Below are 13,683 nucleotides of genomic sequence, written 5' to 3'. Positions count from 1 at the left end.
GCAAAAATTTAGAAAAAAATTTAATACTTTTTTATTAAAAAAAAAAGATTATAAAAATTGATATCAAGAAAAAGATAAATATTAATACATATTAAAAAAAGATAAAGATTATCAAATTAAAAATTACATATCTAAAGATAATATTCTTACATGTTTTAAAATCACAATTATTTCCTTTTCTTCCTCCTAATGCTTGGATTAAATCAGAGGAATGAGGAAACGTCGGCTTCCTGAATTTTATTCCATTAATTTATCCTTTTCACTGGTTCGCGAATCATTCAAGATGCAACGTCACTTCACATTCGTGTCGAGAAATCGATGCGCGTTATTACATAAACACGAGCGCGCGATTAACTTACTCATTCTATCATTATAATCGCTTAATAATAGAAACCGATCTTCGCGGCGGTCTGACAAGTGTCACGAGGAATTAACCGGATACCTTTGCGCGAGAAATAGAGAGACGGTCGGATGAGGCTTATTAATTAATTAATTTAATAAGAAACTTAACACATCCGTATGTAACGTGAATCGGAGTCTGCACTTCATCGGAATTGGCTTTTTATAGCAAACTGATATAGAATGCCGGAAGTAAGAAGATAATTCGTACAAAATGATCAACTGCTAAGTCCTTATTCACAGATTCCTGTACAGTCGGCCCTCTTATCCTACGACAAAATTTGAGAGTGGGGGTATAATTCCCCTTTCGCGGTCGTAGCATGAGAGGATTTTTTGTCGTAGGATAAGAGGTTTCGTAGCATAAGAGGGTCGTAGGATAAGAGGTCCGACTGTACTTATATTGAATTTAAAAATCTAATTCGATACAAAACCCCTTCGTTTTTTCTTTTACTTTTACGTATCTGATCTCTTTCGAAAATCACAGTAAATCATAGTAATTCGATTGTTATACGAATCTACACGCATTGTTAGCGATTGATCTAAGTGAGAAAAAGGGTGAAAATATTTGTCTCACAAAATAATATACTCACATGCCCATGTCTGTCCATGTCATTGTTAGTGAGCTTGACTTTCTCGAAAGAGACGACCTGCTTTCGGAGCTGTTCGCCTGTGAAAGGTGAATCCGGATGGACGTAGAGCCGGGCTGGCGCAGGTGGATCCGCCTTTCCGGCCACCAACCAGCAGCTCCTATGATATGCGTATCGATACCTCTTGTTGTCAACCGGTACGATGTCCATCAGGACCGCGTATCGACTGTCCGCCTTCAGTCCGTTGAATGAGACGCGACATGTTGGAAACATTCGCCTGCGCAAACACAAATCACTTTATTATTAGTCAAAGAAGTTTAAAATCAAAACACAAATTTGAATATTTTGTTTTTAAACATTTTTAAACATGTGCAATTCATAAAATTTCGTGTTTGCTAACTTTTATTATTATTTAAGTATTTTACAAGTATAGAAAAAGAGAAAATTAAAATACCATTTTTTATTACCAATTCATTATTACTATAATAATTAGATTGAAAAATCTACAAACAATTCTCGAATGATTTTACAAAAAGCAGTTCTTATAAAATAACATATACGTCCAAATTAGCTAAAACTTTATTATAATTTTTTGTCTTTTTCTAAAACAGACTTTTGAGGTTTTCAATAAAACAGAAGCGCTATGTTTTGGTAATCAATGATCCGGGGTGATTCGCGATAATTTTAGAATTGATCCGCTCACGGTCATCAATGCATGGTATACGAGAAGAGAATGAAAGAGAAAAGAAGGGGACGAGAGGGCGATGGGCCCGGATTCGCGGTTAAAGGCGAGGGGGTCCGCGGAGACGCGGGATCTGGCGTGAATGTTTTGCCTCGGAGGCCAAACATTAATACCGTGTCGGGCCCCCCGCTGGGCGACCACTAAAACGCGGGGACACCCGCCGATCTTATCTACGTCTTCTCCTCGGTCCTTGTCGACTCGGTATGCATTCATCCTGCCAGCGCCACGAGTGTGAGTAATGCTTTTATTTATCAAGCCGTCTTTTGTTAATGAATTGAACGAGGGGGAAGGTGGGACCTCACCCTCGCACCATTCCCATTCTGCCTCTTCTCGTTCTCGTTCGTACCTGATTTTTAACCCTTTTTCCCTTTCGCGCGACCATTTCTCTCGCGACGTGAACACAAGCACTGAAAATGTCTGTGATTTTTTTCTCACAGGCGGATTATCCGCCAAATTCCCACGAGGAAAGTGGTTTTATACAGGATGTGAAAATACATTAAGTCAGTTGAAACTTTAGAAAAAATAGAAATCAATCCTAAAAAAAAATAATCCTTGTGCCAGCCAGAATATTAAAAAAATTTTAATTGCATACTGTTCTCTTTCAAAATGAAATAAAAAGTTTTCGAGAAATTAAAAATACTCATTCACATTATTTACATAACAAATCTCTTACAAATTTACACTTTGCGATACATACAAATTACACAAAATTCCCAAGTTTAAAAATCAATGAGGCAGAATAAACGAAAAAGTCGAGTTCTGCCAAGAAATTTTCCATAGATAGCGAGAAGAAGCGTAATGGAAGAAAGAGAGAAGGAGGGTTGAAGCAAGTTCGAAGGAGGGGAGCCTCGGGCTGTCTTAGTGGTGGAAAGTCTAAGGGACGCTAAGGGGCGGTAAGTTGACGGCTAAAGGGAGCGACGACCAGCGTCGCTGAGACGCAGATCTAATTACCGACGCACGAGTAGGCGCGCACCCGGCTGAAGGAACGCGAATCCCCCCCCCTTCCCCTCCGTATAAGGGGAAATAAAGAGGAGCAGGGATGTTGCCCATCGTGGCGGGCAATTAGGCGCGCGTCGGCCGCGTCGTCCCTCCTATCTTTTCCGCCTCCTTTCGCTTCCGGAGTTTCCCAGTTTTCTCGAGAATCCATTCAATGTTATCCTCGCACTCCATCTCAGACTTCCGTCCCCAGGACCGGCACACGCGATTCCCTCTACGTAAAAACCTGATATTTCATTCCATTCACACAAAAAATATTTAGTAAATATTATATGTGTATAAAAAAATTGATAGACAAAAATCTCTCTCTCTCTCTCTCTAATTCTGCAGAACAATGAGAGAGAAAGAGATAGAGAGAGAGAGAGAGAGAATTCGTAATTGTTTTTTGCAATAATTTAGCATTTAATTAAATATATTTTGATATTAAATATTGAATTGAAACTACGTTATAATAAAATTTATAGCACGTGATGAAAAAATATTTTTATTAAACCTGTATCAGTCTCTAAATAAATTCTCCTCTAAATAATATATTCCAATTATCTTAGAAATATCTACATCACCATTAAACTCGTTCTAATCCACCGCATTGACATAAAAGATTATTTGCCATGGCTCTCGATAGTTAACTTCGCGTCCAATGTTAGCATTTCCGTCGTTAAGTTGGAGATATATGTTTGAGAAGGTGTGGTATATCGCGAGTCGAGACGAACGCGAACATAAAACTTTTCGGGCTGCCTTCCGCGAAGAGGTAGAGGCAGCCCTGAGAGAGAGAGAGAGAGAGATCCCCCCAGGACTTCTCTCTCCCTTCACAGTGTGATCCCACTCGAATCCTCACGCCTTCGGTCGCCACCGCTCGTCCCAAGGACCCTTATAAACTGGCATAAGCTCGCCTGGTTTCTACACCGACCCGACTAATTGACTGACGGTCAATATAGCAATTTAACCCGCCGCTTGCCACCAGCTCGTTCCCCGTTTTTTATTCTCCTTCTTCTATCTCCCCTCTCTCTCTCTCTATCTCTTCTCGATCCTCCCTTTCTTTCCGTCTCTGAGGTAGTCCCGACTCTTTCACAGTTTTGTATTACTTTGGACAGTATATTTGTGTATATCCTTATCTCCTTTTATTTGTACAATGCACGTTGCATTATACTACTTTCTTGCTATTTGCAATAGAATTTGTTTACTTCTAGAAAAGATTTTTTTTTATAGACGGTAATATGTGTTACGTATGTACATAGTTAAGTTTACGTTTCACATAGTCAATTATTTCTCGCTACATTTTTACAATTTTGAATCAATTAAAGTTTTGTATTCAAGTTATCTTTATTCTTTCTGTCCGCGATATATCTATAATGATTTTATTTACGCTTTTTATATATGATGATCAACATTTGTTTAATTTAAAACAGATAATTGCATGAATCTCGCACAGTATTTCACCGACATTTTCTCTCTTCTCTTTAAAATTAAATTGTTTCTTATAAATCGAAATTATAAGAAATAATCTTTGAACAAGTTATGTAATAAACATTTCACATATTAAATTTTGAAAGTAGCTTGATTGTATATTCTCCAAAGGGTAGCAAAATTTCTAGATACTTTTGTTTTATATTTGAGTTTGTTTTTTGTGTTTTTAATATTATACTTTTTAAGGATCAATCTCAAAAAATTGTTAAATTTTTTACTGTTCCATGACTGTTGAATATAATACTATCTCTCTAGTTTTCCTACTCAATTCCTGCAATTAAAGGATCGTAATTTTAATGCGATTAGAACGCTTGCTTATGTTTCGTATAACGTGTCAGGCGAGTGACAGCTTGCTCAGGGTAACGACACCTCTCGTCCTACCCTAAGCCTAGCCTGTTTCTATCGTCGGGTTCCCCTCGGGAATTTTCGTGGGTGTCGTGTCGTGACCCATGGTGGGACGTGATTGAGTTTGCAGCGACGTCGCCCCGGGAGCGACGGCGGTTTCGGGACGAGAACCGAAAGGGTGAGCGGTCACGAGTAATGAGAAAGAGTCAATCGCTTCGACGTTGTCCAGGAGGAATCCAACCTGCGATGCATTAGTGGGATACATCGTCTCGAGGGAATTTCTCAGGACATCTGGTTGCCTTCGGGGATCTCGCTTATTCTCTCGAGGGAAACGAGGCTGAAATTGTTTTTGCCTGCGATCCTTCGGTTAATCGAGTCGTGAAACATGCGCGATACTTATCTCCTTCGACCTTAGCATCGTTTCAAGAATGAAATAATTATTTCACTTCAAATTCGAAAATATTACCGCATGCTATATTGAATTTATTTATGTAAACTTTAACATTCGCCAAAGTAATCGTGACTAAAGTTTATGTGAATTATCGAATCATATTATGTAATATAAAATTATGTAACACAAAAGTTGTTTTAAAAATTAAAGTCGCGCGTGCAATATTCAAAAATGGCTCAATATCCATATTTAATAATAAATACAATAACATTCAAATTTAAAACTATCAGTCGGCGATCATCGCTCGCGCGATTAAAATTTATCAGCGTCCACGTGAAGTGCCTCCGATATTATCTTCGGTGCCGATAAATAATCAGTATGACATCAATTATTCTCGCATACAACGGAAACGTTGATAATTTGGAATACTTTGACCTTACCTGCCGGTCTTTGTAATGATCATCTCCGTGCCGAGCTCGTTGAATTTGTCCCAGAGATCCTTAGTCTCCAGGTGGCAGACCACATGTTTCAGTTCCTCGCAATTCGAGCGCTCCTGGAGCAGCGGATTCACAACCGGCGACGCGCCCTTCCCACTCGTGCTTCCGGTATCGTCCGTTTCCGGCTCGTCCTCCGCATTGATCGTCTCTGGAACCGGCGGAGCACCACGGACGACTCCAGAACCGCTGGCTTCCCTTTCTGCAATTCATATTTTTACAATATATGTATTATATATATATATATATATATATATATATATACATGCGATCTATGTATATTAAAGAATTTAATAAAAGTATAAAAATATAATTCATATAAAAGTATCTATCACATTAGTATATCGAATTATCCTTCGAATATATTACTCGTCTCTCAGTATTATGAATTATAATTCACCTTACAGTCGCGACCTTTATTTTTATTATTTATTTAGCGCGCTGTCTTACATGCGCAATCGGAAGCGAGAAGGAAACCGCTTCCGGTTTGGCTCGATATAAAAATCGAGAATCGTTGAAGCGTATAATAAAACTCCATTTCAAGAGGAGAGGCAGAGCTTAAGGACAAACATTTATCACCGCCGTGTCATTAACGTTCGTTTTTACCCGTTCAGCCGTAGGTAGTCTACTAAAATAGCGTGCGACGTACGTACGGGAGTTAACGTGAATGAACCGCGCTTGATGAATATTTAAAAGCCACGTTCAATTACAGTTATATCATGCCGCCGTTCCCAGTTTCGCGACGACGAGATATTCGCCTTGTGAGCCGCGCACTTTCGCCGCTTGCGCGGCGAGCGAAATTAAAAACGAGGCTCGTTCGTCGATTCGTAATTTACGATGGGAGGCCCCCCATTACCACAAATTATTATTAATTTTGTCCGATGGAGCTGCGCATTGCGATAACTCGATTCTAAATTACGTATGACAGGCCTCGGCATCGATTAATATCTTTCTTCGTACGCTTTTATTGCGTCGCACATCCTACTACTTGTGGGCCGACTTTGCACAAAGCTTCGTGACTTTTTGTAAACTTATCGCGAAAGAAGTTTGCGTTTACGTATGCATAGACGTTTAATGAAAAACCATTTTTCTGACGCGCCATTATTTACCGCTCGTTCGATGACTCTATTAGCGGAATAATGAAGAAGGGGAGTGTCTCTCCGATTAAGATTTTAATCAGAAATTAAATGAATGGTGAGAAGCTGAAAATATAGTGGACAGAGAAATGAACGATATATCAATATAATGTTTTCCAATTGCTTGAATTATGTGTCGTGAGAAAGTCTCTAGTAGATAAAAATAGAATTAAAATAATGATGTATGCTATAAATGTTTCATCTACTTTAATTAATGCAGAATTTAAATTATTTTTTCCCCTCTTTAAATTATTAAGATGATATCAAATATGTTTTTATTGTGTAGTGCGGAAACGAGATTATATTGATATGAATGTGTCAAAAGCACTTGAGAGATATAGCAACGGAGGTGCAAGGTTCTAAGAAACTCATGTTGATTAAAATGATTCACGTTGATTAATGCTTCAAATTAACTCGAAGACGTCACGTTATTGAGGCATTTTATTTCGCGCTAATCTCTCGCATTTATACAGACAAATGTCTCCGCTTTACACGCACACCAATGTAATACCGTGTTATGTACAGTTCTGCGCCGCTCAATCACTTCGACGTAAATCTAAGCGTAATCCATTTGGCGGTGCTTATAGGTATCCAGTTATCGATGATAATATATCGTCGGTCGCCTCGATAAGCGAGTTCCTTCAGCATCGCAATCGATTATAAATAATGTCGCGAAGAATAAATAATTCCGCGCAAGAGAGAAGTCGGCCTTACAATTATATTACGCAGATTGTGTTTCCGATTTTAATGACGCAAGAGAAAAGTAATCGGCTGATAAAACAACGTATTGCCGTCGACGGTGATTAATTGTTGCGCCACGACGTTCGAGCACAGGAAGTCGAGCTCTCTTTTCAAGATGCACGCAAATTTCTACAGGATGTTCTTAACGATATAACTTTTCAAGTGGAGAAAACACAAATGTTTAAATCCGTTTTAACGCTACTTTCAATTGTTTTGTTGAGATAAAATTAATCAAGATAAATTAAAGAGACAAATCGAATGGAAATAATTAAAATTAAACGAAATTAATTTTTTTCAAGTAAAAAATAAAATAGATCTTTTACAATATTAAGTCGTGATTTTTATGCAAGCTGTGGCAATAAAAATATTCTGAGATGCGTCCTCCTGATTAATTCAAACGCATTTTTTGAATCTCGATAGGAAGAGACTCCACGCGACTGAGACTTATTTATACTTTAATGATAACACGAGGGAGAGAGAGAGAGAGAGAGAGAGAGAGAGAGAGAGAGAGAGAGAGAGAGAGAAAGAGAGATCAACATCTGCCATTTTAACAGGTCCCTTCTCGGCGTAATTCGCGGACATGTATTTACCACGTGCGCCTTCCGCGCGAGCGCGTTTCCATGGTAAGAGCCACCGTTGTACCCCGGGAAACCGTAATAAACTTCGTAATGGGCAGTTACAAAGTACCGACTTGGCCGATATGTCAGGTGCTGGCTATCAATTTTGCACGTTGATGCCGTACACGAGGAATTAATTGTCCATTCGGCGCAAGACGGAATCCGGCGTCAGTATTACGGCCTCGCCATTTTCTCGCTTTTCTCGCCGCGAAAATTCGCAGTTAACCGCAGAATATATAATTTTCTGCACGTATACATTTTCTTTTCCCTTATCGGGAAGGAGCATGTAAAAGTGAACACAATTACAAACATTGTTAAAATAATATAGAACAATCAGCAAAGGTGTGTTAAGTAAAATATTTTTGTAATTTATTGTCAGTGTCAACATACACGATTGCGTAAAATTTATAACAACAATTATTTTTGTTAAATAAAAAAATGTCCTATATATCATCTCACGATTAATAACACAGCAGTTTTGATATATACACATGCTAAAGAGAGATATCGCAATCTTTTAATCTTTTTCAAGATTAAAGCTTACTGATACACACAAACGAGGAAGTAACGCGATGGTAAATAAAATCTCTTGGTTTACCTTAAGTTACTGGAGGTTATAATTTCACGAACCGTCGCTCCTGGCCGGCATCACGCTAATAACGTTAAACTAAAGCAAGCCCTGTCGTAAGTGGATAATTATCCTTTTTCCAGGCGCTACCGCGCGCTTATTACATCGCTCGCCGGCGTGTATGACCGTTGTGCCGTAATCGAGGGAATTAGTGATTTTGCATTTAATAATGTCTAAACCACGGTGAGAGATGAGAGGAACGATTCTCGAAAACTCTGCGATATTATTGATCAGCCGCAAAAGTAATTGCCGGTAATATGCGTCACGAATTAACGTTCAACTCGATATGTAAATTAGCCTCACGTCCTTCGACCGTTATTTCACCCCGCATTTACACCACACACATTTTGCGGTAAACGTGACTATTTGATCCGCGACTCGCGATTATCTTTAATCGGGATTTGTATGAAATAAAATTAAATGGTTACAATAAACGCAACTTTTCTTTTACACAAAATAATCTCTTTCCAGTTAAAACCATCGTATAAATCGTTACCGTATTTTGTATATAAATTATATAACGCATACCGATTGTTATATCTTTCTATTTTTTTTTTTTTTTTTTCTTTCATATCCTTTGCTCGCATTGATTAATTTTTCTGCAGTAAGGCAGAAAAATGTAATATATTTCATAGAATAGGTATAATTTTTCCTGCGCAAGTTTTTGCATTACAAAATAATGTCGCATATATAACATATATAAATTATCTCGCGATCAGAATGTCTAACAATTCGCGTTACATATGGTTGCATCGCGCGTTTTTGCCTCTACATGGAAAGCGCAGCTTTACAACGTTTTAACACGCATGATAAATTACACAAGATAGGTATATTGAGATTATCTTTACGAACGTCAACGTATTTATTAAGTCTCGCGATACGAATAGAAAGCGTTTAGCGTTGATCCCTGGTTATTAACCCGTTGATACGGCATCAATTTACGCCTCAGAGAATGTAACGTGTAATTCTAAATTTTTAAGCACGATCTGCAGAAGGCTATATGAGATTAAACTCTTCCCGATGCACACAGTGTATCTCAGAATCTTTAATTATAGACTCCTTGCCGAACTCGGAGTCAATTTTACAAAAAAAGTTTCCTAATTAGTTCCAGAGAGAAATATTTAACTTATTTAAACTTTGGTAAAAAATCTCAAATATAAGCATCTTGATAACAGAGAACACCTCGAAATAAAAAAATCCTACACTTTTCTGTCACATGAAAAAATATTTATATTTTTACATAAATTATATGTATGACATTAAATCCCTATTTTATTATTATGACATTAATTTTATTTCAATAAACATTTGTTTTGTCCTTATTTTTTGATGAATTGTTACTTTGGGAAAATGCTTATTTGTCGAGATAAACGGAGCGCTTTGGCAAAGGTTAAGGAGAGTTTGATCCGATAGATCGGCCGAATGTTTACGCAATAGTAAACTCCTCGGCGGCCGCAACGCATCGCGGAATATTAAGTACGAATTACCACTTGCAATAACAGTAATCTTCATTCGTCGGTCGGCCTTTGGCCGTAAAACGCCGCGGAGAGTCCCTTGCGGTCGCCGGGCTCTGTATTTACGTTGCTTCGAGCTCTCAAGCGGCTGCGCGAACCTTTCCATATAGGAGGATACTCGGCGATCGGCGGGGATTATCCGCACGCAACTCGTCGTTTCCATCGCAAGAGAGCCGATAACCACAAAGCAATAATTAATTACCGTCGGCACCGATACGCCGATTTATCGTCGATTATTAGCCGGCGAGAGGGGTCCGCGTACACACTTACACCAGCTGAAATACGTGCTGAGCGCGCGCGCGCGTTTAACACTCCTCGAAGAAGTTATTTAACGGCCGCGCGAGATCGAGTATATAAATCCTGAAAGGGCCGATCGATATCGCTTCATTAATACAACTCGGTGGGCGTAGCCGGAATTATAGTTACACCTGCGGTAACGTGAAGACGTTTTCGCGGGATTCTCTATTACAGTGATTATTCTTAAAGTACCGTTTAACCCTTTTTAAAGCCACGCATTTTAAGCGGTGTACAAGCCAAGATAAAGCTCATTCTCTTTTTTTCAAGATTTGATTCGTATTTTTATTTATTTCTTTGAATTTTTCCCAGATGCTTCCATACATAATATTTAAAAATTAATCTAATTAATTTAATATTAAAATAAATTCTTGACTCGTTGACCTTCTATCCTATAATTTTAATCATTTTCATTTCTTATTAACATCTATATTTTAGATTAAAGAATATCGCGACAATTAGGGGATTTTAATTTTGCGTGTGCGGGAGCTTGATTTAGAAACGATAATAACCGATGACGACTTGTAATCGCAAAACGTATTATCTGCCAGGAACATCGCGTGGCCTGAAATCGAGCGTGTTTCTTCGTTTAATTGCGGAGAGGCAGCGGAACGACAAGGGAAACCGAGAATCGGCGTCCTCGGGTATATCCGTGATTAAGTTGCCAGCGAGGGTCGCGCGTCTTGACGCGATAAGAGCCCGGCATCATACGATACACCTGCTGCGTCACGTCGATCGCGAACGAAATACGAGAACCACCGGTTTTTCGAGACGTCGCCAACGCAAATAAGTAGCCGAGACCGGTGATTTTCGCGGACCTTACATAACATAAGCGACGCACGCGACAATCGCGACGGTTCGATAAGTCGTCGATTTACCTTATGCGAATTCAGCGGCCATTTTCCGCCACATCTTTCGTTGCTTAATCTTACTATCATAAAATAATATTAAAAGTAAAATAATCAATTTGATAAAAATAAAAAAATCAGACTGAAATATTCCGTATTTTATACAAAGTGTTTACTTAAATCTTGTAAAAAAAATCTGAAAGTTTCCTGATCTTCCAAGTATTTTTGTTCAAAATTTCAGGTAAAGAGAATATTTTAAAGATTTTTTAAAATAATTTAATTTTCTAAAATAAATTTTTTATTGTACATGTTTTCTAATGAAAAATTTTTCACAAAGGAAAAACACAAAGCCATCTAAGTTTCAATTGGATTTATTGAAAAAATATATTGAAAAAAAACTGAATAGCTTTTGTTAAGATAGAAATTTTTAATTTTTATTTTAATTTTTTAACAAATTTTTATCAAAAATTAAAATAAAAAATATATATTGTATTCACTATTTATTAAAAATATAAATTAAATATATAAATTAAGAATAATTTATAGTATAAGAGCAAAGTTATCAAAGAGAAAATTTTTTTTAAATTCTCCGAGTCCCAGTAAAATTACATAAGAATTCCCTGATTTCTCCAAGTACAAAAAATTCCTTGAGAATTCAAGGCTTTTCCAAAGTATACCCCTGTTATAATTCATTGAGAAAAACATGTAAGAGAAAGTCATCTTTTGATATTTAAATTACCAGGAGCACCGGCTTATAATTGGGAGGAGTAAGCGATTCGGGAGCTGGCACGATGTGTGGTCCGTCATGTATTTTTATTCGACACGATCTACGATCGTGTTAAACGACTGACGAAACGGATGACGAGCCGCCGGGGTCTGCTTGTCGGGCAAGCCTCTCGTGGCTTTACAAGCACGCCGTGAGTGAGTTACGGTTGCGAGTGCGCGCGCGACCGAAGCGGATCAAAGCGCTCGCGGGACATATTGAAACGGGTCCAGCGCGGACGACAATCTACGAGGGAAATGAAGGCAAAACCTTCTTAGTCCGTTTGTGCGGACGATCGCAAATCCACGTGAACAAACTCGTTGGAATCGCTAGACATCACCGTCTAATTGATGTCTTCACTTTGAATTTGATACATGGAACACTCGGGTACGCTGAATTGTCGAAAAATTGTTGACATAATATAATTATAGTCAAAATATGTATTAATCATCAGTATTTTATGCTAATATTAACATGATCAAAGCAATCTTTTTCTTAGATGAAATTGTGAAAGCTAATTCGCGAAGATCTTTAAGCTTGGAAAATCTAAAATAAAGAAGTATTTTGCAAACTAATTTAGTATCGATCATGTGTATGAAAAGTAAATGATTCTAAAATTTGAAAAGGTATATGAAAATTTAATTTTTAATTTTTAAAAGACTAGAAAAAACATTGTAACGCATTTAATTGTAAAAGACAAATCCCTATTTTCGAACAAAGAATGTTCTAAATTTTAAAAAATTTCGTCTCTTTCCCTCTGTTTCTCAAAAAATTAACAATGCAGCTTAACAGCAGAAACGAGGGTGACATCGTAAATTCGTTCCAACGGAAGTCGATGTCTGTTCGAGATGACAAGTTTACGAGCGCGCGCGAATGAATTACGATTGTTCACCGAAAATCGAAAATATTCGCGGTTGACAGAGGAACATCTGTTTCGCAATATTTTATTAGTGCAATATTACGGCCGTTTCGAGTAGCGCGATTTTAATTTAGCGACGACGATAACGATTTCGTCCTCGCTATAATAACATGAACATCTCTCTCTCTCTCTCTCTCTCTTTCTCTTCCTTGTCTCGAGGTCTAAATATCTTAATTAAGATAGCGAAAAGCGTATTAAAAACGCTCTGTTAAGCGTCGCCAGAATTGCGCCAACTCATCGATCCGTCATTAATGAAAAGTAAATTAGCGATATACTGGGCGTGCGTAACGCGCGATCGCACGGCGGGGAAGTCAGTCGCGGAAGCCGTGTGTTTGCCGTGCAACCAGGTAAATTGAGTATTGACGCGTCGTATCTGATCGCGCGCGATAGGAGAACGTCTTCGGGATCGATCAATCAATCTGTCGACAGATAATTAAAACCGGCACCTTGTTTGTTCGCGAAACGTAAATTAATCTGAGCGTGACGCGGTGCGTTCCTTCCTCATTCGCCGAAGACGACGTTCTTTTGCGTCGCGTCCGGCATACGCAAAAAATTGATTACGCCATTCGACATCTCACTTCGCGTCAACGTACGCAAGACATCTTGTTCTACAGAATGGGGCCTTTAATAATCAAGAGAATAAAAGCAATGCGCAAGTTTAAAATTACAGATAATAATAATTCTTGTAAAAAATATTTAAGAAAAAAAATGTTTTATAATATTTTATAAAATTAACTAGACTAATTATAAATAAATTTTATTTACTTTAATTTTAGCTCCTATCCTTAATAAATACATGTGT

At 38.0% G+C, this 13,683-nt stretch overlaps 1 protein-coding gene across 2 annotated transcripts in view; it reads right to left on the bottom strand.

Moving 5' to 3' along the window:
• LOC140663758 (uncharacterized) overlaps positions 1-13,683 on the bottom strand; it is a 46,193-nt gene that overhangs the window by 20,622 nt on the left and 11,888 nt on the right. For both annotated transcript variants that reach the window (XM_072888203.1, XM_072888204.1), the window contains exons 2-3: positions 5,368-5,623; positions 990-1,263 (exon numbers count right to left, since the gene is read on the bottom strand). In XM_072888203.1, coding sequence (XP_072744304.1) covers positions 990-1,263; positions 5,368-5,623 — 530 coding nt within the window. The remainder of the gene's footprint in view (positions 1-989; positions 1,264-5,367; positions 5,624-13,683) is intronic.

Source organism: Anoplolepis gracilipes, chromosome 3, assembly GCF_047496725.1.
Source record: "Anoplolepis gracilipes chromosome 3, ASM4749672v1, whole genome shotgun sequence".
Taxonomy (NCBI): domain Eukaryota; kingdom Metazoa; phylum Arthropoda; class Insecta; order Hymenoptera; family Formicidae; genus Anoplolepis; species Anoplolepis gracilipes.
This window is presented reverse-complemented; position numbering and strand designations above follow the sequence as displayed.